The following is a 25,862-nucleotide window of genomic DNA, read 5'->3' as shown; positions in this document are numbered from 1 at the left end:
AATGATGATGAATTGCAGTCGGGCAGCAGAGACGGACGCTCGTGTGTGTGTGTGTGTGTGTGTGTGTGTGTGTGTGTGTGTGTGTGTGTGTGTGTGTGTGTGCTCATGCACACACATACACTCGCATACAGGAAGACAGCAGAGCGAGAAAGCAGGGAAAGAAGCCATACATATTTGAAGAAGGAAAAGAGAAAAGGAGAGCAGTATGAGGAAAAAAAAAAGAAAGAAAGAAAGAAAGAAAGAAAGGCAAGGAATTCTGGAGGCAGAGATACCGGGAGGGAGAAGGGGAGGGAGCAACAAGAAAGATGGATGAAGGAGGGGAAAGAGGAAGAGTACAATGAGACCGTACAGAGAGAGAGTTTGGAGGAGAGAGAGGACAAATCATCTGCTCCCTTCCGATGGGAAATGAGAGAAGGATGGCAGACAAGAAAGATGAATAGATAGATGAATGGATGGATAGACGGAGCAAATAGAGGTCTAGAGAAGAGGCCAGACGTGTCTGCAGGGAGAGCGGTTAACACAAACCACACTGGTCTAATAGTGTCACACAGCCGTACATGGTGTGTGAGTGAGAGAGAGAGAGACATGAAGCACTGTGCTGATGCAAACTTCAGTCTCCTCTGATTTTTTGTAGACTTTTTGGAATTTATGAGATTTGTTAAAACTGTAAATTATATAGAGAAAAATCCTTTCATTTAAAATACATCATTACACACACACACACACACACACACATGCAGTGCTAAAGGTGGCAGACACCAGGCTAATGAGGGCCTCGGTGCTGGTCGGTGGAGGGTAGGCGCAGCGGAGCATGGTACAGTCCAGTCTGGCATGGCCTGGCACAGCTTTAATGAGATATAAACAGTAGACCTGCCACCGCAGTCAGCCACAGCACACACTGGCACTGTTTTAATTGGCTTGCAGACTGCGTCTGTGTGTGGGTGGATTGAAAGCGCGTGGGAAATTCACAAGAATTTATTTTGAGGAGCTGCAGATTGAAGACCATTGGTTGTTTCATGACTTTATTCCCTTATCATGTGATACCTCAGACAGCACTGATCAGATTTAGGTTTTGGGGCACTACTTTGTGTTTGTTTGTGTCTCAATGAATGAATGATTGTTTTGTTTGCTCATACCACTTATCTATTTATTTATTTGCTTATTTACTTGTTTCTAAAACGGTACGCATGTTTGTGAATTAGTTGATGTATGGTTTCGGGGAGATTGTGGGAATTCAGTGAGGTTTCGTGTCTGCTCACACAAATGAACACATTTGTTAGATAACGGTGTGTTTATGTTTACACTCACCGCTCTCCAATCCATCTTCCTATGAAGCAGCTGAAAGTGGGAGAAGGCTGCTTCCTGTACTCTGCCATCACTTTCCTCTCATACATTCCTTCATGCTCCAACACGATCCCCTCCATCTCTCCCAGTCATCTACCTGTCTCCATCTCTACCTCCTCCTCCGCCTCCTCTCCAGCCTCCGCCTTCCTCTTCATCTCTGTCCCGTCATTGGCTCACTGGGTCTCCTCCTCTCTGACAGGTGAAGAGCAGAGCTCCCACTCTCCTGTCCTGGATAAATAAGAATTAATTGCTGCTCAGCTATCAGCATATGCCAGCTTCTCCACCTCATCCTCCACCTCACTTTCATCATCAATTTCTCATTTCTGTCTCTCTTCTTGTGTCTCTGCCAGCTGTAACCTTTACTCTAAATCTTCTTTCTCATATGGAATTGCTTCGCCCTTCAATGTCTTCAGCTCTATGTGATACATTGATGGGGCGATAGAAGCAGCAAAAGTGATTGTTATAGCAAGATTCTCCTGCTATTAGCCTGATGAGTAGAGAAGAGCGGAGACAAGGTGTTTAAACCAAAGGGAAGACTGCTGCCTACTTCCATGTCTCTCTTTCTGGCTGCGGCTTATTTTAAATCCATACAGTAGCCTGAGTTGCGGCCAGTCACGTCAAACACAGACTGCATGATCACCTGCAGACTTTTCATCTGAGTGGATGTCTGGTATGCAGCCATAGAGCTGAGTGATATCAAGAGTGATTGAACCAAGTTACATGTAACTTGACGTATAATATTCCATAAGAACCACACAGATGCATTTGTACAGAATGAAACACATCAGCAGTAACAGTAGCTTCATGAATAGTAAATGAAAGTATCAGAGATTAAAATAAAGGTGTAAGAACTATTAATCAGGGAGCGTGTCTAATACTAGTGATGGGTAGATCGCCCTGAAAACCCTCTGTTACACCTTTCAGGAATGGGAGAATCACTCTGTAATGAAAATATAAATTGTTTAGTTAGCATAAGCAACAATAGCCACCATCGCTAGCAAAGACAACCTCCACACCAAAAGACCCCAGCCAGGGGAAAAAATGTTCATCAGTGACAATCTTGCATGTGCATTGTGTGGCAGAGAGTGCTTCTTCTCAGTCTTGTGTTTGAGTGAATGGATATACAGTATCAGTCAAATGTTTGGACACACTACCATTTACTTGAATTAGAAAGTGTTTCCAAACCTTTGATTGGTACTCTAGGTGTTGGTGACGCTTGTTTTTCGAGGGGAGAATGGCCACCAGAAGAATTGCATGAGTTGACAGGGGGGAGAAAGGGTAAGGACGTTTCTGCAAACGACCAAAAATCAGCCTTTTGTCCGGGGAGAAGTCCAGTAAGCTTACACTAGCTTAATGCGTAGGCTGGAAAATAAGAAACACTGGCTATGGCAGCATTATTTTTCCCTCAAGCCAGCACTTTTCTCCCCCTCCTCTCTGTCTTTTTCTCTCCATCAATGAAGAAAGTACGTGTGAGAGCGTGTGCGCACGTGTGTGTGTGTGTGTGTGTGTGTGTGCGTGCGTGTGCGTGCGCAAGAGATAATCTGGGTAACTGGGTCCGGCCATGCCCTCCAATCCTGTTAGCATTAGCGATTAGCACTGGCTAACAGGCCCCTATTGTGAGCGGGGGCTGATTCGATGCTGTCTGACCCCACACATACCGTACATGCACACATACACACACGCTAAGCTATAGGAAGGATTACCACTTGATCCTTGATTAGGAAGCCATATCTGCCTGGAAGTTGTGTGAATGTGTGTGTGTTTAAAAGGGTGCTGCTGTGTGTATACATCTATACACTGACATACAGTATTTGCTGCGCCTTATCTAGACTGGCAAAACACATTTCACATGGACCAGCATTCAGCCTGTGTCCTCTACTTTTCCCAGTGTCCCAATGTGACTTCTCGTAAAAGTCACAAAACTATTTTTAATCTAGAATAATCTAGATTGAAAGATGTGTTATGTCAGGTCATGCTTTTCGATAACTGTCGCCGTCACCTTGAGAAAGTGAGGGAGAGAGGGACAGAGGAACCTATTCTATCCCAAAGTACGGGCTTGCCCTGGGCGAGTTTGATATTTTTAGCCGTCCAGCTTGCGCGCACCTTCAAAATGACTAATTACCCGGCTGTGACCCTCACAGAAGGTACCCGTTGTTACTTCATACCTGCCTTCCTTCACCCCTCCTTCTCCATCCATCTATCCTCGCCTCCCCTCCTTCAGTCTTCAGTGACAGAGGTACAGCTGGTGACGCTGTAGCGTTTGTGGCATTGACACTTTTCTGCTGAGAGAATCTCGTGGAGGCAAAGTCAGTCCCCCCACTTGTATTCGTTAATTGTTTACATCATTTTGATTGTTTTTAGCCATTTAACACATTTTTCATGGCTAATTTGGTATTCGTCAATTTCTCTCTTAAGTGCTTATCCCCTTGATTTAACACTTCTTCTCATCTCTGTTCCTTCAGTATTTCTGTTTTTTCATATATGCATCAAAAAGAAAACAAGTTAATAAGAATGCAGATCACTAGCAAACCCTATTTTTGCCTTTCCACTCACCTCACCTTTTCAGCGGGCTTTCACGCCTCCTCACATCACAGGCTGCTCATTCTGAACTGTATCAGATTTTGGGACTTAATCATAGAATAGGGAACATAGTGATTTTGTTCCTCTATTTACATTTCTCTCTCTCCCCTTCACACATGCAAATCCTGACCTTTTGAGTGTATCCTGCTTAATGTTTGCATTTTCATATTGGAATATGCTGCGCAGTGAATAAACCATGTACAGGGTGCATGTGTGTATTCCCTGAACTGTGTATTGTGCAACAATGCTGGTTCAGTATGAAAGTTTAATAAGCCTTTGGTGCAATGAGAGGAGATGCGCTTTGGATCATAACCCAACCTTTCCTTTCCTATGCCTCCCCCACCCTCTACTGCCTATTAAACTCACATACACGCTTCTCCCAAACTAAATATTCATGTTTGTGTTGAGTGAAGGTACATGCACAGCCAGATCCCAGTATCACCCCCCCTTTGAGGATGGATGTGCAAACACCGATACGTACCTGTAACATGAATGAAGGATGAAAAGGGGGGGAAGAGGGCAGGCAGTGTTATTGTTTTAGCTGACAGCACCTCCACCTGTGTGTGTGTGTGTGTGTGTGTGTGTGTGTGTGTGTGTGTGTGTGTGTCTGTGTGTGTGTGTGTGTGTGTGTGTGTGTGTGTGTGTGTGTGTGTGTGTGTGTGTGTGGTGTAGGTTTTCAGGGAGAAGACTTGTCAGCGTGTAAAGCAGGGTTAAGAGGTCCACACACATCTATCATCTATTTCTCTATCAGCGGAATTGGCTGCTCTCAGGTGATTCACAGGGGAATTGGGCCTTGTGGTAGGAAGCTTGACCTTGTGTCCTTAAATGTAGCCCAGAGCTGCAAGAAAAGCCATAGTTAATGACACTGAGATAGAAAAATGGATACAGTATACAACTTACAACATATTTGGCAGTGAATTATATGAAGAAAATTGTCCTGTTGTCTCACATTCAATGTCTCAGAAATGATGGCTAGTCTGTGCTGACTTCCTTCTAATACTGGAAGCTTAAAATTGTGAGGTTGTGGAAAAACACCAAACCCATGCAATACTGTTCATACTGTATGTGTAAAAAGGCAAGTTCTAAAGCAGCCTCTGTTTTGCCAAAAATCCCCAAATAATATTTCAGTGTCTTGCAAGTCTTGTGTCCACCAAACTTGAACTTTTAGGTTAGTTTGGTTGACGTAAACCCCTAAAATAAGAATATCTGGGTCTCTGTGACTTGCTAAATGTTCAACTTTCTTCACCAGCCACTCATTTACTTTAGCTTTCTGCAAATTCCTCACTAGACAGGTGGTGTACAGTTAGCTGTGCTAGGAGAGGCTGTCTGGTATTTTATATGACCTGGTATAGGTATGATTAGTTGTAATTTTGAACAACTAAAACAATTAGCAACCTTTCTCTTAACGTCACTTGATTCAGTGTTTATATAAAATGTAGTTTAATGGAGCTTTATTGCTGCTGCTTTCCGTGTTGAACCTTGATGCTCTTCCCAGGACAAGTATGTGAACGTGTGAAGCCGACCTGCTCTAGTGTTGCAGTGGCAAAGCAAGCCTGATTGTCAAGGGAATAGTTGCTGTTTGAAAAAGTTTGAAATGCCTTCATCAACTTGAACAGTCCCCAAATATGAAGCTGCCCTTAGCTGGATAACACCTCTCTTTCTCTCAGTCCCTTACCATCTTGCTTCTCTGGCCTTCCAGTCTCTGTTTTATCTCATCTGTCTTGCTGCCTTCCTTTTACTCTCTCTGTCTACATCCACACACTCTCAGTGCAGTGTCCCTGTGCATCTCCCTTTCTTTTCATTTTCTTCTCCCTCATTGTCTTGCCTGCAGACTCACCCAAACACACAACATCTCTGCCCGGTGAAGAAGTGCTCTTGTTCCCAGGCAGACTGGGTGGTCTTCTTGGGGTGGGGAGGGAAGGAGGGAGGGAAAGATTGAAGAAGTTCATATGCTCGGACTTCAGTGGAGAAAAATAATAGTCGACATCCAGAACACGTGTTGTTGTGTGAGTGTCGTATCTTCCGGTGTTTTCATGTGTTTTTATTTATCATTTTTTATTTCCTGTATAGACTGTGTGAGTCTTTGATGCATTCGCTGGCATCCGTCTCTTGGAAACTGTCCCGTGTGCAGAATGCATATTTATAGTACAGTGTGCACATGTGTTTCTCTGGACATGTTTGGTATATGCGATAAAGGAATCTGCTCCATATTTCCTTGTTTGACTGTGGGCGTTCTGGGGGATGGAGGTAGGGGAGAGAAAGTCTGACTGAGATTGGGGGGGGGGCGAGGTAAAGAGGTAGAGGGAAGGGATAATGAGAGGGAGGGAGGGAGAGAGAGAGAGGGTAAAAGGAGGGGGTGGAAAGGAGGATTGCGAGAGAGGGTGAGGCAGAGGAATGTGTGAAAAGACCAAGGCAGACATGTCAGGGAACAAATTGAAAATGCCAATTTCACTTTAGCCCCCACCAGCTCTGCCGCTTACAGGCCGGCCCTGGCCTCTTATTCCATGTGTAAATGAATGGTGTCCACAGAATAACACACAATCACCTCTCTCTATCCATCTCGCCCTCACTATTTCTCCTTCACCCTTCCTGCTGTATCATGCTCTCTCCTCCTCTTCTCCCTACCCACTTTCTCATCCTTCTTTTCACCACCTTCTCATTGTTTTGCTCCCTGCACTCCACTTGTCTGAGCTCACTCCACCTCTGTCTTTCCAACACGTCAGCCATTCCAAACATTTTCCAGTCTTTTAACTATCACTTGTCATTTTTCTCCCTTTTTCTGTCTGCACCTTTTCTGCACTCTGTCCGGTATTATACTTTCCGATTGCCCATTTCTTGCCACCCTAAACATTGCCTTCCACTTTCTATATGACCCCACTGCAGTAACTTTAGCATATATGCCGGGTTGTTTGTCCAAAGACACCAGGTTCACTGGCCTTGAAGGAGAAGGAACCTTTCTCACAAAACTTATATTATGTCAAAGTTTGTATATATATATATATATATATATATATATATATATATATATATATATATATATACAGTAACTTTCTGTAAAAGTTGTCTTGCTGAGTTTTGTGCAGGCCAGCTCCCAGGTGGAATTAATCTGGGGTAAAAGTTTCCTCCTCAATAGTTCATGGCTACTAAATAAATGAGAGCACCAAAATGTGCCTGAAAACACATTTTGAAAGAATTTCCCCTTAAAATAAACTCTAAGAGAGTAGTAGTTCCTCTGAAATACGTGGGGGCCTTTATTTGGATATCAGCATCTCCGCCTTCAGGGCCCACTGAATGTAAATCATCCAATCGCAGAAAGTGAAGAATGAATTAATCAGCCATTCACACATGGTGACATTGGTGCGTCCTCTCATTTTCTTATCTTCTCTGTGCACATTTCTTGGTCCTTTCCCCCTCAAATACATTCAGATTCACTATTATTACAGATGTCAAGATAAATCACACAGTATCACACTGAAGTGGGTGATATCACATAGTGGCGAAGTTGTCGCTAGATTCAATCTGTGAGGGCCCTGTAGCCCTAAGGCTCGGGGCTTTCACATTGGATTTTATCAGCACTCCACTGGAGGAGAATAGTCCTCCAATCTTTCACCCCGAGGCCATCGAAGATAGCGACCATACCAGTGGTAGTAGGAGTGAATGGGCACCCTTTGACTGACAGAGGCATTAGTTTAACATGGCCTATCTCAAGTCTTACCAGCCATCACCCTCACATCACTGCAGCAGCAGCCTCAAAGCAGAGAACAGGCAATCTCTCGCTATCTACCATCTGTTTTATGTTGTATCAAAGACAACTAATGAACGGAGTAGTTAATAATGTAGAATGTGTCTCAGACTGGGGGGAGTAGGGATCTTGATGAATGAGTATTTTCAGATGATTGTGTGTTTACCTCAGTGTTTGGCTGCATTGTGAATGTGGGGAGGGGGGATGGATAGGGGAGGCGGCGTAACATCTAAAGCTGCATTTTATTTGCCGGTGATAATCGTCGTTGATAATTTATTTGTTCGGCGTTTGGGAGGGGTCTCACAGGAGCTCTTTCTCAGTTATTCCTTCAGTTAACACACCGCCATCTCATCGCCGCTTTTCAAGCTTGTTGTCTCATTTAAAACGATTCCATAAAACTGATTATGCCGACGACGAGTCAATTACATTTCAACTCTTATTAGTTCAGGATGCAAAAATGAAATTAGATGAGAATATTATTGTTGGAGATATATTACGCTTTTCATTCATCACTGGAATGGAATGAGTCATACAGTGATGGGGATCCCAATCTCTTAATCAACTCTGTGCTCTGCCAGGCAGCAGCGGATGTGCTGCGTGTTAAAATCACAATATAGCCTGTCTTTCATCATTCATTTTTATGGCCCTTCAACTGTGTGAGCACCGCAGGGTATGACATTACTACCAGCCACTAGCTGAACTGAGTGTGCTCTTGGTATCGACGGATTTTTTTCTCCTTTACTAATTTAATATTTTATTAAGAGACTGAGAATATAATGATGTTATTGGTGTAAGAAAAATGTTGTTTTAGGTAACGTGACATGACTGTGAATGCTGATCTTTATTGTTTTGTATTTCAGTATACCTACGAGGGCAATGACATCAGCGACCTGCCAGTGGATCTGTCTGTGGTTTGGAACGGAAACTTTGTCATCGACAACCCCTACAACATCAAAGGTGAGTTAATGTGCTGCCATACATTATCGACCCTTATTGGCTCTCAGTATTCAGTCTGCATGAGCAAATTCTATTAGTCTCAAAAAAGACTGGGGAGGAGTAGAGAGCGTCATTCTATATACAGTCTTTTAGTTTTCACACCAACATAATGTGTATTTACCTTTAACATCAGACATTATAAACTCCAATCAATCCAATTTCAAATCTTCAGCTGAGTCAGAGCTGATGCAGCATCTCAAAATATAAAATCCAGGACCTGCAGGAACTTGTATATACAGAAGTTTTGTGACTCTCTGAGAAACCTGCTCCAACTGCATAGTAAATCATTTATATTGTGACCAAAATCCCTCAGCCAGCCCTGCCTTTGCAATTGATATTCTTGGTCTGTAAAACACTGTGTTACATACTGTTTACTTACTGTTGTATGTGTGGGAAGGACACAGAGAGACTGAAATAGTGCACGATTCATGTAATTCATGCATGTGTTGCACCAGTTTAACAGAGCACACAAAATTGGGGATCTACAGTTTGTGCATTATGCAAAGCGATTAGGCCAATAGGTAGCAAAACCATTCAACACATTTCAAGATCAGATTTTACACCGACAGTAAAAAAGCTAGGCTAAGATTCATCCATCACAATGTTGGTTCGAAAGGCAGCTCAAGGTTTTATTACTTTCCCCACACTAAAACGCTGATTAATAATTGATTTTCTGAAATCACCAACTGTTGCACTGAGAGGTTGTTACTGAGCTTGAAGGTTCATCCTTGACCTTGGAAACAAAACAAACTGAGGTTAGATTGTTTTGTCAAACTATCGATATGGGTTGGTAGTCTAGTCTAGTGTTATTGTTATAGTTATATAGTTATATTTCAACATAATTCAGTTCAAATTTAGCATGCAAGGCTCATGGATCAATACTTTTAACATGTGTGATGGTGCAAAATGCCTTATTCAGGTATAAAATGTGCAAAAACACTAAAAGCACTAAATTTATTTTATATTGCAACTAACTAATTTCAGCTCCACAATACAAATCGTCAGATTTTTGTATCATAAAATATCTTGTCAGAAGGATACATAATTACACCCCTATTGTTCAAGGTTCCAGGCGTTCACATTATTATTGGGAAAGTATGTAATTTGTCCACTTTTTAAATCATATTATAGTATATACACTAATGCAGAACCAAGCCTCGCCCTCCAAACAAAGAACCATGTGGGTAATGATTAAACACATACTGAATGCACCACTGAGGGAGAAGACAATGAGATCATGTCTGTTGGATATAATTACTGGTAGGACAGTCTTTATAGTGCTGTCTCCATAATTATTGTGGCCTGTACAGCACAGCGGGGGTCTGTAACATTATTCCCCTGCTGTGATGTAAAGTAACATCATCTCTAGCTACCACTGCGTTCGATACGGCCTGTTGATGACATGCACAGGGAGTTTTATACAACAGAGGGAGCTGCGCTGTCTGGTCCTGTTTGTTTCTCTTTGATGGTTAAAGAAACGGCGAGGATTTTTCGCGTAGTATTTCAGATTAGAAGTTGTTACATCTCTGAAGCCTGTGAAGCAGTGATCATTGCCATTTTGTCAGCAATGTAAGGTAACACCACAGAGTCACTTTGTTCCCTTTATTGATGTCACTCCCTGTAGTCTAAATGTACCAAGCAAGCTGCTGAAATCTCAAATTTCACATCTTTCTCAAGCTGCTGGCTATGACTGATATGTTATATGGATGCGTTTGTAACATACACCACAACATAGAGACCCCACTGTGATCCACAATAATGGGGTGTTTATATTCATGGAGGCGACGTAAAATGCTCTGACAGTCAATGGTTCTCACAAGGACAAAGTGCAGCAGCATTGACAGCATACAATATCAGCATCAGCGTCTATGCATTGTGTGTTATCTCAAGCGTAAATCTCCCGAAGTACAACCGGAGGCGACCTACAGCCCAGAGATGTCTCCCTCTCTCTGTCTATCTCTCTCCACTGCCAGCCCCCGCCCTATTTCTCAATCATGATAATCATCTGGTAGAGTGTGAGTGATGCTCCCTTGTCTTAAATACTGATATGTTAATGTAATTAGAGAGGAGTCGTTTAGCAGCCAGTAATTGGTACAGGGTTGCTTTAAAGCTGCTCCATGACCAATGGGATTTGGGGAGGGAATGGCAGAGAGAGAGAAAAAAAAGAGTTCGCCGTACAATTCCCGAGGCCTTTGGGAAATAGTGCCTTAACTCAACTTTGTCTCAGTGACATTGAAGAAGTTTTGGAATTTGTGTGTAGAAGTTGAGAAACTTGATTTTCAAACTGTTCTACCCCTCAGGTTGTTTGTGTACTTAGTTATTATATTGATAGAGAGGTACATTTATTCTCTCCCTATCCTCATTCCACCCAATAATAATTTCTTATTACTTGATTTTCTGTCTCTTCTTCCTTTCTCACCAGCCCACCTGTATAAGTGCTATGCGCTGAGGGACAGCTGTGGGATGTGTCTGAAGGCCAACCCCAGGTTCGAGTGCGGCTGGTGCGTACAGGAGAAGAAGTGCTCCCTGAGGCAGGAGTGCACTCCTCCAGAGAGCACTTGGATGCACGCCACCACAGGAAACAGCCGCTGTGCACACCCCAAGATCACTAAGGTAAGCCGTGACAGTAATGACACATGCTCACACGTAACACCGTACAACAGCTCAGTGTCTCCCTGAAGCGCAGGAAGGTAACACATACGTAACTGCACATATGTACCTGCGAGTACACACATGCACCTCTTTGAGTTGGATTAAGTGTTAAGTGCTCGACCCTAATGCAGTTACTGTATAAGAAGTGGAACTTTCCGAAGCTATATTACCATTTTTACAGGAATTACAAATAAGGTTTACAGCATGCAACAAAAAGATTTGTTATAATGTTCCAATAAAAACAAATTAGCAAAAATGTTTTTTTATCTACATATTTCAGCTCACTACATAAATAAAAGTCAAATCTCATGAAATAAATCCTTTTTTGCCAAAACCTTTAACTGATGCCGTCGCCACACACATTAACACCCCAAGGTCTGTGAGGCCAGGGAACAGCCCACTCTAAAGTCAACATTGTGTGGAGCTGCTAAATCCAAAGTTAAAGCAGAACTCTTTCTTCCCACTGCTGAAGTTAAAGCAGACACTTCAGCTGCTATTTGGTGTGCGTTGCCCAGCAACTCAACCCTCTGAACAACAAACAAGTCAGGGTTTTGTCAGGGGTCAGGAGGAAGGGGCTTCAAGTGACAATATGCCTTTTGTAACAGGGTTGTGATTCCCTCTTCCCTGCAAACTTTGAATCTGAATACTTGCCTTTTGACACGAATCAGAGGATTGCCAAAGTCAGCTTACTAGTAAAATTAAGTTTTCCAAAAGATGAGATAAGAAATCTCTACCTGTGCTGCGTCATTGTTTGGCATCAGCGATTGAAGGGGACGTCGTAGGAGGGGATGGCGGCAGGGAGGATTGACAACTTAGAAGCCATCACCATGACTGCAACCACAACACAGATGGGCCGGCCAGGAGGAGGCAGTTCACACACACCAAGAGACTGAACACACTGACGTGATTAGAGATGATGGCTACACACACACACACACACACACACACACACACACACCTGAGGAGGCGGAGAGGTTGGTTGTCTGGAGTGTTTGTGTGCACAGGAGGGAGACAAAGAAGCAGAGAATGTGGAAGTGTGCTAATTGTGTCCCACCATGGGTGCCGAATGTGTGTGTGCATGTGTGTATCTGACAGGCTGGGTGAGCTAAGGCGTCTAAACACCATGGCGTACCCATCTGTTGCCACCGGTAACCGTGGCGGTGGTCCTCGTCTGACTGTGACCCGGGTCACCGTCCCTACAGCTCACCACTGGGACTGACACACACGTGCGCGCTCTCACAAACACATGAAAGCAGGCGCCGCTGTGTGAGACGCGTCTTGACGTTCGACCCTCTCACTCGTTCTCATTTGTCCTTCTGCTTTCTTCCCTTCTTCTCCTTTTCGCACTTGGTATTTGTTCTTTAAACGTAATTGTATCTCAAATAAGACCAAGCATCATCTCAGTCAGAAGGAGTGCCATTTCTCTCTATTTAAACAAGTGTGAAATATATGTATGGTTTATAATGCATGCCCATTTCGCCAATGCAGACTTTTATGGCTGGGGCCCTCAGTACATTTCCAGTGTGACACAGGTTCGTCTCTGAATACATAATGGAGATATTGGATAATTGGGGCACTGGCACATAGATAAATCTGTTAGCTAATGCCCTCTCTCTCTCTCTTTCTTCTTGATCGCTTCAGTTATCTCTTTGAAACAAGAGTACAGAAGCAATTGGGTTGCATGTGCATGTATGTATGAGAGAGATTGGGGGGAAAAGTGTGTATGAAAGGGTCGGGGGTGGGGATGTGTGTGTGTGTGTGTGTGCGTGCAAGCATGTGCTCTTGCATGCATATTGAGGGGTAAATCCTGGCCTCGGGGCAAGATGTTGGTGGCAGTCAAAAAGCAGGCGTAGAAGAGCTTCAAAAACAGCAGGAGGAGAAACCTACTGCAGGTTTGAGAACACAGAAGAGACAAAGAAGGATAGAAGAAAAGAGAGAGACACTGGGGGGGAAGCGTTATCACCGCGCCGCGCTGCCAGCCTCACCTCTCCTTTCCACCTTTGACATTTACAGTGTGACATTTAATGCCAAAAGAACATCCGCAGGCGACAAAGAAAATCTCTCCCTTTTTCTTCTGCCATTTCATCCTTCAGTTCTCCCAAAGAGCATCACACCCCCCACACAAATTGAATATTACTCCACTTTTTACCATCCGTTGTGTCAAATCCCTCTTTCCCGGTTTGACCCCCCCTTTTTTATTTCCTTTTGCTTTATTCAGGCTGCTTTGTTCGTTTTCTTTGCAGCATGCTAGCTGCAGTGTGGCCATTAGCTTGGGGATTAGCCACTAATTTCATTTGGACCAGAGAATGTGTGTTCGGCCGGGAAGGAAACGCCACTGGAGAGAGAGTGTGACCGCACACACACACACACACACACATGCGCACAACATACAGACTCAAATTATACACATACACACAGCAATCCAGAGCTTCCCCATTTAGTGTCATTTCCGAGTGTGCTATTGCCCATTTGACGTTGTTCAATATTGTGCAGTTGGGTACCGTTCTACTAATGGCTCTGGCACCTAAGTACTGTTCTCCAAACACAGCAATTGATGTTTTAGGCTCTAAATGATTGGTTTTAGACATTTTAAGAATTTGGCTGTTAGCCTGTTTAAGTGCTGTTTTTATTGTGCTGCATTTTTTGTCTGCACTGACATTGTGCACTAAGATTAATTAGTTCCCCTTTCACAACAAGCAAACACACAGTTTGTGTGTGTGTGTGTGTGTGTGTGTGTGTGTGAAAGCATGCACAGACACACTCACACAAGCAAAAAACACTCCAGCTACCACACATAAACACACACACACTCTCTGAGAATCCTACATTCAGATGTAAAATGTCTAAAATTGTAGATAAAATAAGATATACCTTACAATGTGGTATCCTCAACTTCACATTCACAGCCACACAGACAGTGACACACACACACCAACACACATATACATACTGTCTGGCGCTGTCTCCCAGTGTAGTGCAGCAGTGTCCTAGTACTGGCCTTGGATGCTGCTTGGCCCTCCATCATCCATCATCTCCTGCCTGCCTTCTCCTAGGGGACAGGGAGAGCATTACAGCTGGCCCTTAGAAACCAATTAAAACAACACAGGCCATGCCAGTGTGTGTTTGGGTGTGTGTATTTTTAGTGTTTTAGCATGTGGCACACTTCTGTGCTCTGTGTTTTTCGCTTCTTTGTGATCTTTTATATGTGAGAAAGTGTTTTTTGTGTGTTCTGAAAATGATCAGATATTGCGTGGAGTACTGTCGGTGTGTGTGTCTTTGTCTACTTTCACAGCTTGTGTACTTGCGAAAGGGCAATGATTTCTCCCTCATGTATTGTTAAGCTGCAATATTGGCCTTTGCCAGACTTCTTTGTCTCTCTCTACCTCTCTATTTTCTTCTCACTTTCTTTTCTTCTCCTCCATTTTTCATGTTCTTTCTTTTATCAACCCCTCAATCCTTTCCCCCCTTCCCTTTCCATTGTCCTTCATCTATTCTGTCCTATCAGCTTCCTCTCTTCCTTGCTCCTTCTGTCGGCCAACATCGAGAGAGCAGTCTTTCTCTTTAGAGGCCTGTATCGACCTCTGTGATGTGCCGGCTGTGTTTTAGAGCTAAACAATAAGCCTCACTTTTACAGCATTGAGAGACAATAAAACAAGCCAGTGCTGAGTAAATACTTCTTTCTCATAAAAGTATTATTACAACTGGATGTCAGCTAATATGATGTCTAAATTGAGTTTATTTACTTTTTTAATGATCTCATCATCTAAAAAAGTTCAGCCAGAGTAATTTAATTGGTCCAAGTGTGATATTGACTTCTGTCACAGATCTTTATGTTTGTAAGGACTCACATCTTCAACCAAATTATTTTTCACTTGTGAACAGTTAGTGCCAAAGACTCATATTGTCCCTGTCATCACTCACTTCACTGCCTCACATTAGTTTGTTTGTGACTTTTTGTTTTTGAGAGGTTTTCATATCACAGATAAACTTCAGAAACCTTACGCCATGTTCATATCATCTCTCTCTGTGTCCTCAGCTCCCTCCTCCTCCTCCTCCTCCTCCTCCTCTAACTAGCAGATGCTATCTGTGCACTGCCGCTCAGCCGGCCACAATGGGCCTCACACAAAGCCTCCGACACAACGGGACAAGTCGGAGACGAAGAGAAAAAAGGGAGTTTGAATGGGTGTAGAGCGCTGCGATGGCGAGAGGAGAATAGAGCGAGTGTTTAGGCTGGTGGCTTTTGTCAAAAAAGGCTTTTTGTTTGTGTTGTTTGGTTGTGGATGTAACAACTTGTGTGTGTGTGTGTGTGTGTTTTGATAAGCCAGTGCTTATAGAGAACGAGAGATCTGATTACCATATCTGAAGATTCTGACTGTGTGCCACTCACTCTTTTGTCTCCAGCTAAAATATATGCATTCAGGCACACTGACAAAGAGACAGAGAGTGAATTAAAAAGACACAAGTCCAGAGAGGAAGAGGGAAAGGGCGAGGGAATGAGGACGGACGTTCATCAGAAGCCTAGCTGGTGTAAGATAGAAAACACTCCTTAATTATATCACTGTGGCATTTCAGTCCTGCATAGCACTGGGCTTTGTTCCCATTGTGTGTTTCTGTTAGTGGTGTCCTGAACACCTGTGGCTTTTACTATCCCGCCACCTTTTCTACAATAATGTTATATATACATATAAGATTGGGGATTATTGTGAGGTACCAGGTGGAGAAATAGAGTTGTAGAGAGCAGGTTGATAGAGTGGATTTAAATGATGTTGTTGTACAGTAGATACACTTAAAGGAATAGTTTGACATTATCGGAAATACACTTATTCGCTTCCTTGTCAAGAGGTCGATGAGAAGATTGATACCATTCGTATGTCTCAATGGTAAATATTAGGCCACCGACAGCAGCTGGTTAGCTTAGCTTAGCATAGCACAAAGACAGGAAACGGGTACACAGCTGTGCCGCATGGTTTGCAGTCAGTAGTTGGATGGGAGTGTGACCAGAGCTGTTGCTAGCTTTAGAACTGACCAACAGAAGTACCAGTCATTGGTTCACCAACTGTTGTAAAATATGTATGTGGTTTCTGGCACTTAGCCCACTCTCTCCACGTGTGTGTTTGTTCATGTCTGTGCAGACTGTTGATATTTGTATGCAGTGTACCTGGGGCTTCATACTTATCAGGGAAATGTCTGACTGTGCAGAATGGTGATAGTTCATTTTATCCTTCCTTTGTGGCAAGCCAGGTCAAAGTGTGACCTTACGCTCACCCACACTCCACTCCACCCAATCACCAACGTTTCATCCCCTTCGCCCTCCTCCCACCCGCTGCGACAAATGACCCCACCCCCGCCAGGTTCTAATCCAATTAGCTTTAGCCCTAATTATGCTAGTAATGACTGATTACCAAAGGGGCCATTGTCTGCGTCGCGGGCTAGATGAATGGGACCGTGATTAGTGACTGGGCTAGCCTCGGGTAGCCATTAGCACCTCTGCACACCTTTTGCAGACCTCTAGGGGAAAGAAAGGGAGCAGAGGTCGCTGTGTGCAGTAATTGTGTTCAGTAGATTAATCGTCACAGGGTTAAATGAGAGATGTAAGTGAGGGCTTGATGGGTAGGTCCAGGTTAAGTGTGTGAGTTGGCAGGTTGTGAATGTTTGACTGAGTTGAGGTGGAGTTAATGGATCAGAGGTCATTTTTCATCTTACTTAATGAGGTAGTAAGTAGCCGATTAATTCAGAGTGGGAGATGACCAAAATGACTTAAGTAAACTGTCATTCATGCTGACATACAATATTATTAGGATTTATTGCTCTGGGTAAAAATCGATCGCCACATATGTTGTTCTGGCTAACATATGTCCTCTCTGATTTGCTCTTCCAAACAGTTGTTTCCAGAGACGGGGCCCAGACAGGGAGGAACCATGCTGACCATCACGGGTGAGAACCTGGGCCTGCAGTTCAAAGATATTCAGAGCGGAGTCCGCATCGGCAAAGTGGCCTGCAACCCTCAGGAGGACCAGTACATCAGTGCTGAGCAGTACGTTGACACTATCTCTGTCTTCATCTCTTCTCTCCTTGTTTCTGAGACTCTCTACTTCCATGCTCGTCTTTGTCCTATATTGATGTAACACAAAGCACAACACTGCGACGCTCTCTCAGACTTCTGTTTCAGTTAACCCTCCGAAGGTTAAACACGACTCTCCTCTTTCTAACAAAACAGGTTCCTTGTGAGCCACCTCATGCTGCGTTTGGTGCTGCTAGTCTTTGTACAAGTGCAGCACAATTATTCCGCTAATAATCAGAAAAATAGCTAAATCAGAATTGAATTTCCTCATGTAACCACCTTCATCAGAACTAATTTGGCCCATTCTGAGAGAAATGTAATGACATTTGAAGTGGGTGGTATCTATTTTCTAAAAACTCCTCCACAGATGAAAGCTTGTCATGTGAACGCTCCCCTTGATTAAGTTATGTTTACTACTTTCTGGGAAATTTTGAATCACGACAGGTGGAACTTAACATTTAATAACTGTACAAGTATATTCTGGGAAAAATACTGCTTGTGCGACAGCAGTAAACAATCATAGCTCTGTAAACTGTAAACAGGAAATCATTAATTAGATTTAATTCAGAATGAAAACATTTTATTCTTAACCGCAGCCAGTGTGACGCTTGCAACGCACCATTATAGCTACCCAGAAAGAAGAGGGTCTTCAGTGAAACTACCAGATGAGTCACTCCCGCTATTTTATGTCGAATTCATCCAGAAGCAAAGATACAATTTAGGACGGGAGAAAAAAATTGGGACGCTCGTCACAGCCGGAGGTGTCCTCAATATTCCATTTCCAACTATGTAGCTGTCATTTGTACACAAGTGCTCCATTTGCTGAGTTTTGCAGCACAGTCCCAGCAGATTTAGTTTTCTCTTTGCCTCCTCACTAAGAAGGGAAACTAAGAATTGTGACTTTGATGGTTTGACAGAGCGCCATGCAGCTCTCGCCGGCGATGACAGGTGTTGCCAAAATGGGTTTAGAAATAAGGTAGTAACGTGTCTGCCTTAATTTAAAATCTATAACCTCATATATTGTTGTATTCACGCACAACATACCACTTTAACATTGTCTGTGTAGCCGTAGAGTAATATCAAGTGGTTCTGTGTTGTAACTTTTACTTTAGCACATGTTCATTTTGTCCCAGCGATCACATCCAAAACCGCCAAGATGTCGATGTTTAACCCTGTCAGCCCTGTAACACTGCATTGGCCTGTTGCCATAGCACCCGCAGGAGGAGGAGGAGGAGGTGGAGGTGGAGGGCGCGGCTGGCAGTGAGGCTGTCATGCTAATTAAAAGTGATGTTAGCCATACGGTGCCATTAGTGGCTCAGTTGCTCTCGTCATTCCCGTGACCCTATCAGAGCTGTAGCACGGGAGACAGAGCAGGGTTACGGGACTGACAGCGCAGGTCAAAGGTCAGCTGGGGGAGAGAAGGAGGTGCACTGACTGTTGGACAAAATGTAGACACACTGTTCTCGCTCTCTCTGCCAGTACTTGTACTTCTCACACCCTGCACACATTCCCTGTTTCTGTGATTGGAGTGACACTGAATTGCAAGAAGATGCAGCGCTTCTGGTTCTTTTTAGTATTAGTTGGCTTGTCATTCACCTCCGTCGTTAAATATTTACTAGATGGATTTGATTCCACATTGAGAAAAGTAAATTATTGCCAATAGTGAGGAAAAACAGAACGTGGTATCCCTTTTTTATTGTCTTATTAGTAGTTTCTGTGTGTCAACTTGGCATATGTTAAATTTTTTACCATCACTTTCCACCTCAGTTATTGGATTGAGGGAGGTGTAATTTATAATGTTGTCATCTTTACAAATGCACCATGAACTTTCTGTCTTTCTAACCACATAATTACAGCTCAATGTAGCCACCTGTCATCTGTGCAGTAATGATGCAAGTGAAGCCACAGTTTCTAACTGAGAGCTGTCCAGCATTTTAATCACGCCCGCCGCCGTGGTGTCAGTCCTGGGAATAAATGAAAGGGAAAATAAAAAACAATGGAGACACACAGCATCGGAACGTGAAATTCATTGTCGCCGCAGCGCTGCAGTTGCCATGGCCACCTGCAGGGAGGATGGAAGCAGGAGAGTTAATAACTCATCTCAGGGAGGGAGGGAAGCTGAGGAGATGTGTAGGATATGAGCTCGTTCAATTAATCAGCCTCTCTCACATTAACCCTCTCTCTCCCTTTCTTTCTCTGCCTCCCTCTCTCCTCTGCACTCTCGCCCTTTCTCTCTGTCTCATTCGTCCGCTCTGGCTAATTAACAGTCAAGTGTGTCTCCAGTGGGTGAAACGTGAAGTAAGTCTGTGTGTGTGTGTGTGTGTGTGTGTGTGTGTGTGTGTATATGTGTGTTCTCCCCCCGTGGGCTACACTGCCACTCCTCCCCTCACTCAATCATTTCTCCAGTGGATTTTCATTTGGCCAGCCAGCACCCAGGGCCAAGTGTGAGGCTAATGGTTCTACAGTACGCACTAATGCAGACACACACATGAACACCCTGTCTTAGCACGGCAGATTTCCACTAATAGAAAATTTAATCTGCTTTTTGTTGTTTTTTTATGAATGATGCTTCAGCTGTTGGGACTATTTCCCCCTCTGTCTCTCCTTCTCTTGGTCCCTGTTCGGCCAAGCGTCTTTCATCTGAAGTAGCCGTCTCATTATTCAGCAAACAAATTCATGCGTTTATTTTGGTAGCAGTGGAACTCATCTTTCCACCTCTGTGTTTCCCTTTTCCAGGATTGTGTGTCGGCTGAATGATGCCACGGGTTACAGGGTGCAGGAGGCCCAGGTTGAAGTGTGTGTAAGGGACTGCATTCACCCGGACTACAAAGCAGTCTCCACTAAGGCCTTTACCTTTGTGGTAAGTGTGTGTGTGTGTGTGTGCGCTTTTTAGATGATTTTAATAGAAGTCAACAGTCAACAGTATTTGACAAGCCCAGCAGCCATGACTGACCCACCCGTCCTCTGCCTCTGTCCCTCCATAGTCTCCGTACTTCACCCGTGTCCAGCCTTCCACTGGGCCGCTGTCTGGAGGAACAAGGATCACCATTGAAGGCAGTCATCTCAATGCAGGCAGCGCTGTGTCTGTGAAGATAGGACTTCCCCCCTGCCTCTTCGAGAGGTGAGTAAATCCAAATGACCATAAACGTCTACTGTTACCTCACAGTTGATAACAATCCCAGAGTTGGAGGTGATTTAGAACATATACAAATTTATTAAAATTAGCTGTACAATTGCAGGTATTAGTACACTCATATTTATCCACTGCAAAAAGGTTAAAAACTGGTTGTGTGATATTTACAGTCCTACATATTAAATAAGTCTATAATCATATAAATATTCTGGCATCCAATACTGAGGACTAGGAGGGAATATACAGTGAATATACTGTGAGAAGTTTTGCCACTTGGTCACAAAAGTCCTGCTGTTTTTAGAGGTATTTATAGAGGCTGATTTCCCTGATTTGCGCCATTTTGCGTTGATGAAAGCTCTCCAAATGGTGGAGAACAATTTGCATGTGGCGTTACTGTTGCAAGACATTGTAATCAAATGTAGCTTACTCTTATACCCCCCCCCCCCCCCCGTTTCTTTAAAAGTTTAAAAATTACTTTTTTTCTTGGTCCCTACCTCTGATTTGCAGCAGGTCTAAAGAAAAAAAAATGCAGCCGGCAAGAGGATGACCTACTGTACTGTAATTCACAGCAATTGTGAGAATGACAGTGTAGCCTTTCTCGGGGAAGCTGATATCATTGTTAAGTTGTGCTGTGAATGACTTAAGTGCATGACCCACATTTTTGTCAGAGATATGACTATAATTTAGAAGGAATGATGTGGTGTTGCTGGTAATTGGTAACTCACATTTTTCGTGCTTTGTACTCATGTTTGAAATATGTAAAAAAAAAAAATATATATATATATATATATATATATATATTTTTTTTTTTAGTTTTTAGAATAATCTGCCGCCGTTATCTTCCGTTGTCACTCACTCTGCAAGAGATTGTGCCAGGATTTCACGAAAAGGAGACATAGATCCAATTTGATATGACTCTAATTCCTCGAGCCAAGAACTCTATTGTTTCTTTGAGTCCCTTCCTGGCAAAGTGACAGCAAACTGAACTCTTGACTAAATCCACTCATGTATGGTGTCTGGCAGATGGCAGAGGAAAGAAAACCTCACAGAAAAGATTGTCACTGAACTAAAACAAGCACCTATGTACTGTTTACACTCCTCTTATACATTTTTCCATTGAGCAAATTCTCCATAACACTGGTGTTTTTATTATAGTGGTTCCCTTCTCACAGGCAACAAGTGACAGGTTAAACTAATGAGCTTGGACCTATCAAGTTTCTTTTTATATCATATCAAAAGAAAAAGTAAAGGCCAATTTAAAGCTCTGTAGCACATCCCAAGAAAGGTGAACATAATAGTGTTGGCCTTTCATTCACTGAGCAGCAATAACCTTTATGGCCAAAGTAATGAACTGGTTGAGTCCATCTCTTTAATGTGTCTTTGTATTCAGTGGGGCCTCCGCTTTAATCAAAACCTATTTACCCCAAGTCACTCATCCTCTTATCTCCCTCTGCAACCCCTTTTCTTTCCGTCTCTTTTCTTTCTTTCTGTATCCCCTCTTGGCTTTCTTTTGTGTGGCCGCAACCTTGTCAAAAATACGTACGCGGCACCACAGGCGCTCTCAAACGCGACAGTGTTGTGAAAACAGTTGCTATGGCAACGCAGCACTAGTGGAATGTGGAAAACCTCTTTTTTTAATATCGTCCTTCAATTTTTTTCCTTCTATCTTCATCCCCTCTTCAGTCCCCTGTCTCTCTGAGGACGCTGTTGAAATTGCCTCATGGGAGACAGCAGGGATGTGTCCGACAAAGACGCCCGATTCCCCTGTTTATCTCCCCCAACACCCCCAGCCCCAACCCCACCGTAAGCCCCCAAAATAGGTTTTCACTCTTTCATCTTCCCCATCATCTCCCGTCTTTCTGTGGATTTCGTTTCACAGCAGCTAACCGGGGAGGATTTGTGTACAGATCAGCTTGTTCTACTCATGTTCAAAATTTCACTCTGTGCCGGCTGCCATCACGCCTGCACAATGCACACACACCCGTTTACACACAGTTGCGGGGCTCTGTAGGGCGTTAGCAGACGACGTGTGACGCAAAACACATACTTACACAATGTTAATCTTCTACCTGTGCACGCTATTTATATGCAAATTCACAGACCTCCACACAGTGCAGAGCGCACCTGTTCGACCAACATACTGTACGTAAGCACGCACACACACACATGCTCTCTCACAGGTAGCCGTCCTCCCGCTGCTCAGCCAGCGGTGTGTCCCCCTGCCTGGGGGAGGGGACGGTGGAATGAACCACTGGAGTGGAGCACAAAGTTTCTGGCAGCGGCACAAAGTTTCCCAGCAGGTCACAGCTGGCTGCCTGTCTGCTAGGGAGGGAGTTACATCACACAGAGAGACGACCAGCCTGATCTGCCACTTCAGATCTATCAGCCAGAGAAAGCGCAGGAGGGAAGGGGAGACAGACAGACAGAGAGAGAGAGAGAGAAAGAGGGAGAGAGACAGAGAGCTTTGAAGTACAGCACTCTGTGATTCTGATGAAACCACGGCTGGACAGACTGAAAGATGTTGGCCTTGTGGAGAGGCGACTGTGTCACCGTTATGTTTGTGTGTGCATCTGCTTTTTTGTCGCATCTGATAAATAATTTATGAGTTATTTAAGGGATGAAGTAGGATTTTTTTTTCCCCCTGTGCACTCACTTGAGTTTTTATTCTGTGTGTCTTATCTCAGCCTGTCATAGAGTATCAGCTCCCAAATACTCAAAATCCCTCTCAAGACCCTCTGGTATACGTCTGTGGAGCACCCAGTCCACTTTAAGAGAGGCCATCAGCGACCTCTGTATGTAACATGTCTCTTTCTCTTTCTCTCTCCCCTTCATCTCCTGCTCTTCCAGGCGGAGCAGCAAGGAGATAGTGTGTGTGACCCCAGCGGGACAAACCCCGGGCACCACCCCAGTCATGGTGGACATCAACTCTGCTGAGCTGAGGAACCCGGAGGTCAAGTTCAACTACACAGACGACCCCACCATCCTCAAGATCGAGCCTGACTGGAGTATCGCCAGGTGAGGATGCAGAGCTTTTTCCCCTCAGTGTCAAAAATAAGACTGCATGATTGATCAATTCACAATTCACACTGACTAATTCAGAGGAAAGGTTTGAAAACTGGGCAATACATGCATAAATTGGTGTATTTTTCTGCTGCACCATACAGCTAACTCCATTAGCTATCATTGTGATACATCAGCAAGTCGTATGGTTATTTCATTATCTGTAATTTACATCAACACAGTATTTGATCTATGATTCTGCTTCATCGTCTACAGAACAGATACAAATGCATCAATACATTATTAATCCCTGGTGGTGGTTGTGCCATACATTAATGCCTTTTTTTTCAAGGAGCATAGCCAACTAGATTGAAATATGAACTCTATGTAAAAGGTGATAAATGTATTGTTCTTGCACACTCCCCGGTTGGGTCTGGAAGAAAAAAACTAACTAAACATTCCTCTCCATTTTCACACTCGTCTTGCTTTTCAAAGGCATATTATTTATTCTGTTTATCTTTATGTTTCAAAAGTAAATCTTTGAGAGCAGGAACAGCAGTAAAAGGAGGCTCCTGAAGCAGTGCACTGCTAGTTGATGAGCTGCAGCAGAGATGTATCTTTAAATATTACTTGACTTATTGAAATGAGACTACATAGCCACAGGAAGATTTCCTGTGCAAACACAAGCTGTGTTGAGGAAGAGGAAAAAAAGAAGCTTGGAGCTTCCAAGTGCTAATGGGCTCACTAGCATGACCTAGAAACTCCTCGACTCCTCAGCTCAGAAATGAAGCCAGCACAAACACACACATACATACACACACACACACACACACACACACACACACTGTTGACTGTCTCATTTACTTCAAAGGTATAGTTCCAGGAACATGTCATTCGTTATTTTCTGAGTTTTGTTGTTTTTCTGTTGCATTTACTTAAAATTCTCAAATACAAGCTGGTATTCAAACAATGGACAGATCCCAAGAAATAGCCAGGGATGTAGTCAATATAGGAATATAAGTCTTAGTTACTGTATGCTCTCTGCACCCTGGGTGAATAAAATTCATGCATTTCTTGTTTTCTTAATAAAGCAACTCTGACTTTTACATAGTATATTCCAGGTATTTATTTGGGAGTTTCGCCTCCCACATTAGATTTTTCCACCAGACACATTGTCTGTTCAGACAGTTTAATAATCCACTACTCCATCATCGCAGGGGGTTGAGGTGAAAATGGGAGCCACGCTTAAAACTCTGCGGGGAGACAAAGTCTCTCATCATGCGAAAGAGGTGTGAGCGGATGAGAAGTCTCATTTGGAATGGGATGAGTGAAAGGTTGAGGGTAGGCAAGGGGAAACAGGAATGAAAGTGTTGGCTCCAGCCTTGGGGGGAAATAAACTCGGCGCTTGGCCTGTGTTTGGTGTTTCACTCAGCGCTCCCAGAGGAGGAGGCGCATGGTTCTCCGGGCCAATCGCGCTTTTATTTACCAAGCTATTTTGTCACCGCGTCCCCTTTGGTGACCCTTTTTGCCGGCGATTTCAAACAGTGCCGAGCCTCCCTCATCCAAAACACAAATCTGACATGACTTGGACTTGTTCCCCTCCCTTCAGGAAGAGGGTTTCGAGCTAACAACACAGACACATGGCACTGCAGAGATTGCATGACACTCTACCATGTTTACACAGTGCAGTACAGTGCACACAGTACACCATATAGTGTACTGTATGTGTGGAAAAGATTCTAATCCTCTCACAGAACCACCCCTGTGAAGTGTGAAGTGCCATGAATTGATACAGAGGCAGATTTTTACAGATTTTGAGCTATTTCAGCTCTATGATCTGCTATTCCACAAACGAAGTAACTTCATGTAAATCTCCTAAACTCCTTTGTCTGCCTAGTTTTCACACCGGACTCCATTCACCACTTCAACATTTGCTGCCCTCTTTCGTGTATGTCGTCTCTCTCGTCCTGTTAGCTCCTCAGCCCCGACCTCCTTCGCTCCGATACCAGCTCCATCTGGCCTCCGCAAAACCACATGTTTTTTGTCTTGTGTGCCCTGTATATTTACATTTTAGGATGCTCTAATTCTACCATGGAATGGATATAATGTTTAGTTGAGTAGATCGCAGTGTCCTCAGAGTCCTCAGCTACCAGTGCTCAGAAAAAAAACACCAGAGCCACTGAAGAGGCAGATATTTCATTCTTCCAAAGCTTCATAACACTTGATACAGAATCTGCTCTTTTTTGTGTCTATCATTGTCTGTATGAAACCCAGCAAAATACCAGCCAGTGTATCATTTGTATAATGTTTTCATTTTTTGCTCATTGGTGCCAGTGGTGACTCACAGTGGCATT

The 25,862-nt window shown here is 43.6% G+C and overlaps 1 protein-coding gene across 1 annotated transcript in view; it reads left to right on the top strand.

The window, feature by feature from the left end:
• Positions 1-25,862, top strand: part of plxna1b (plexin A1b) — a 144,684-nt gene that overhangs the window by 92,922 nt on the left and 25,900 nt on the right. Inside the window, exons 10-15 of the mRNA XM_070902736.1 lie at positions 8,527-8,623; positions 11,085-11,275; positions 17,197-17,348; positions 20,112-20,235; positions 20,360-20,496; positions 23,356-23,523. Of these exons, the coding sequence (XP_070758837.1) occupies positions 8,527-8,623; positions 11,085-11,275; positions 17,197-17,348; positions 20,112-20,235; positions 20,360-20,496; positions 23,356-23,523 (869 nt within the window). The remainder of the gene's footprint in view (positions 1-8,526; positions 8,624-11,084; positions 11,276-17,196; positions 17,349-20,111; positions 20,236-20,359; positions 20,497-23,355; positions 23,524-25,862) is intronic.

This window comes from Enoplosus armatus, chromosome 3, assembly GCF_043641665.1.
Source record: "Enoplosus armatus isolate fEnoArm2 chromosome 3, fEnoArm2.hap1, whole genome shotgun sequence".
Taxonomy (NCBI): domain Eukaryota; kingdom Metazoa; phylum Chordata; class Actinopteri; order Centrarchiformes; family Enoplosidae; genus Enoplosus; species Enoplosus armatus.
Note: the sequence above shows the minus strand (reverse complement) of the source record. Positions and strands in the feature narration are given on the sequence as shown.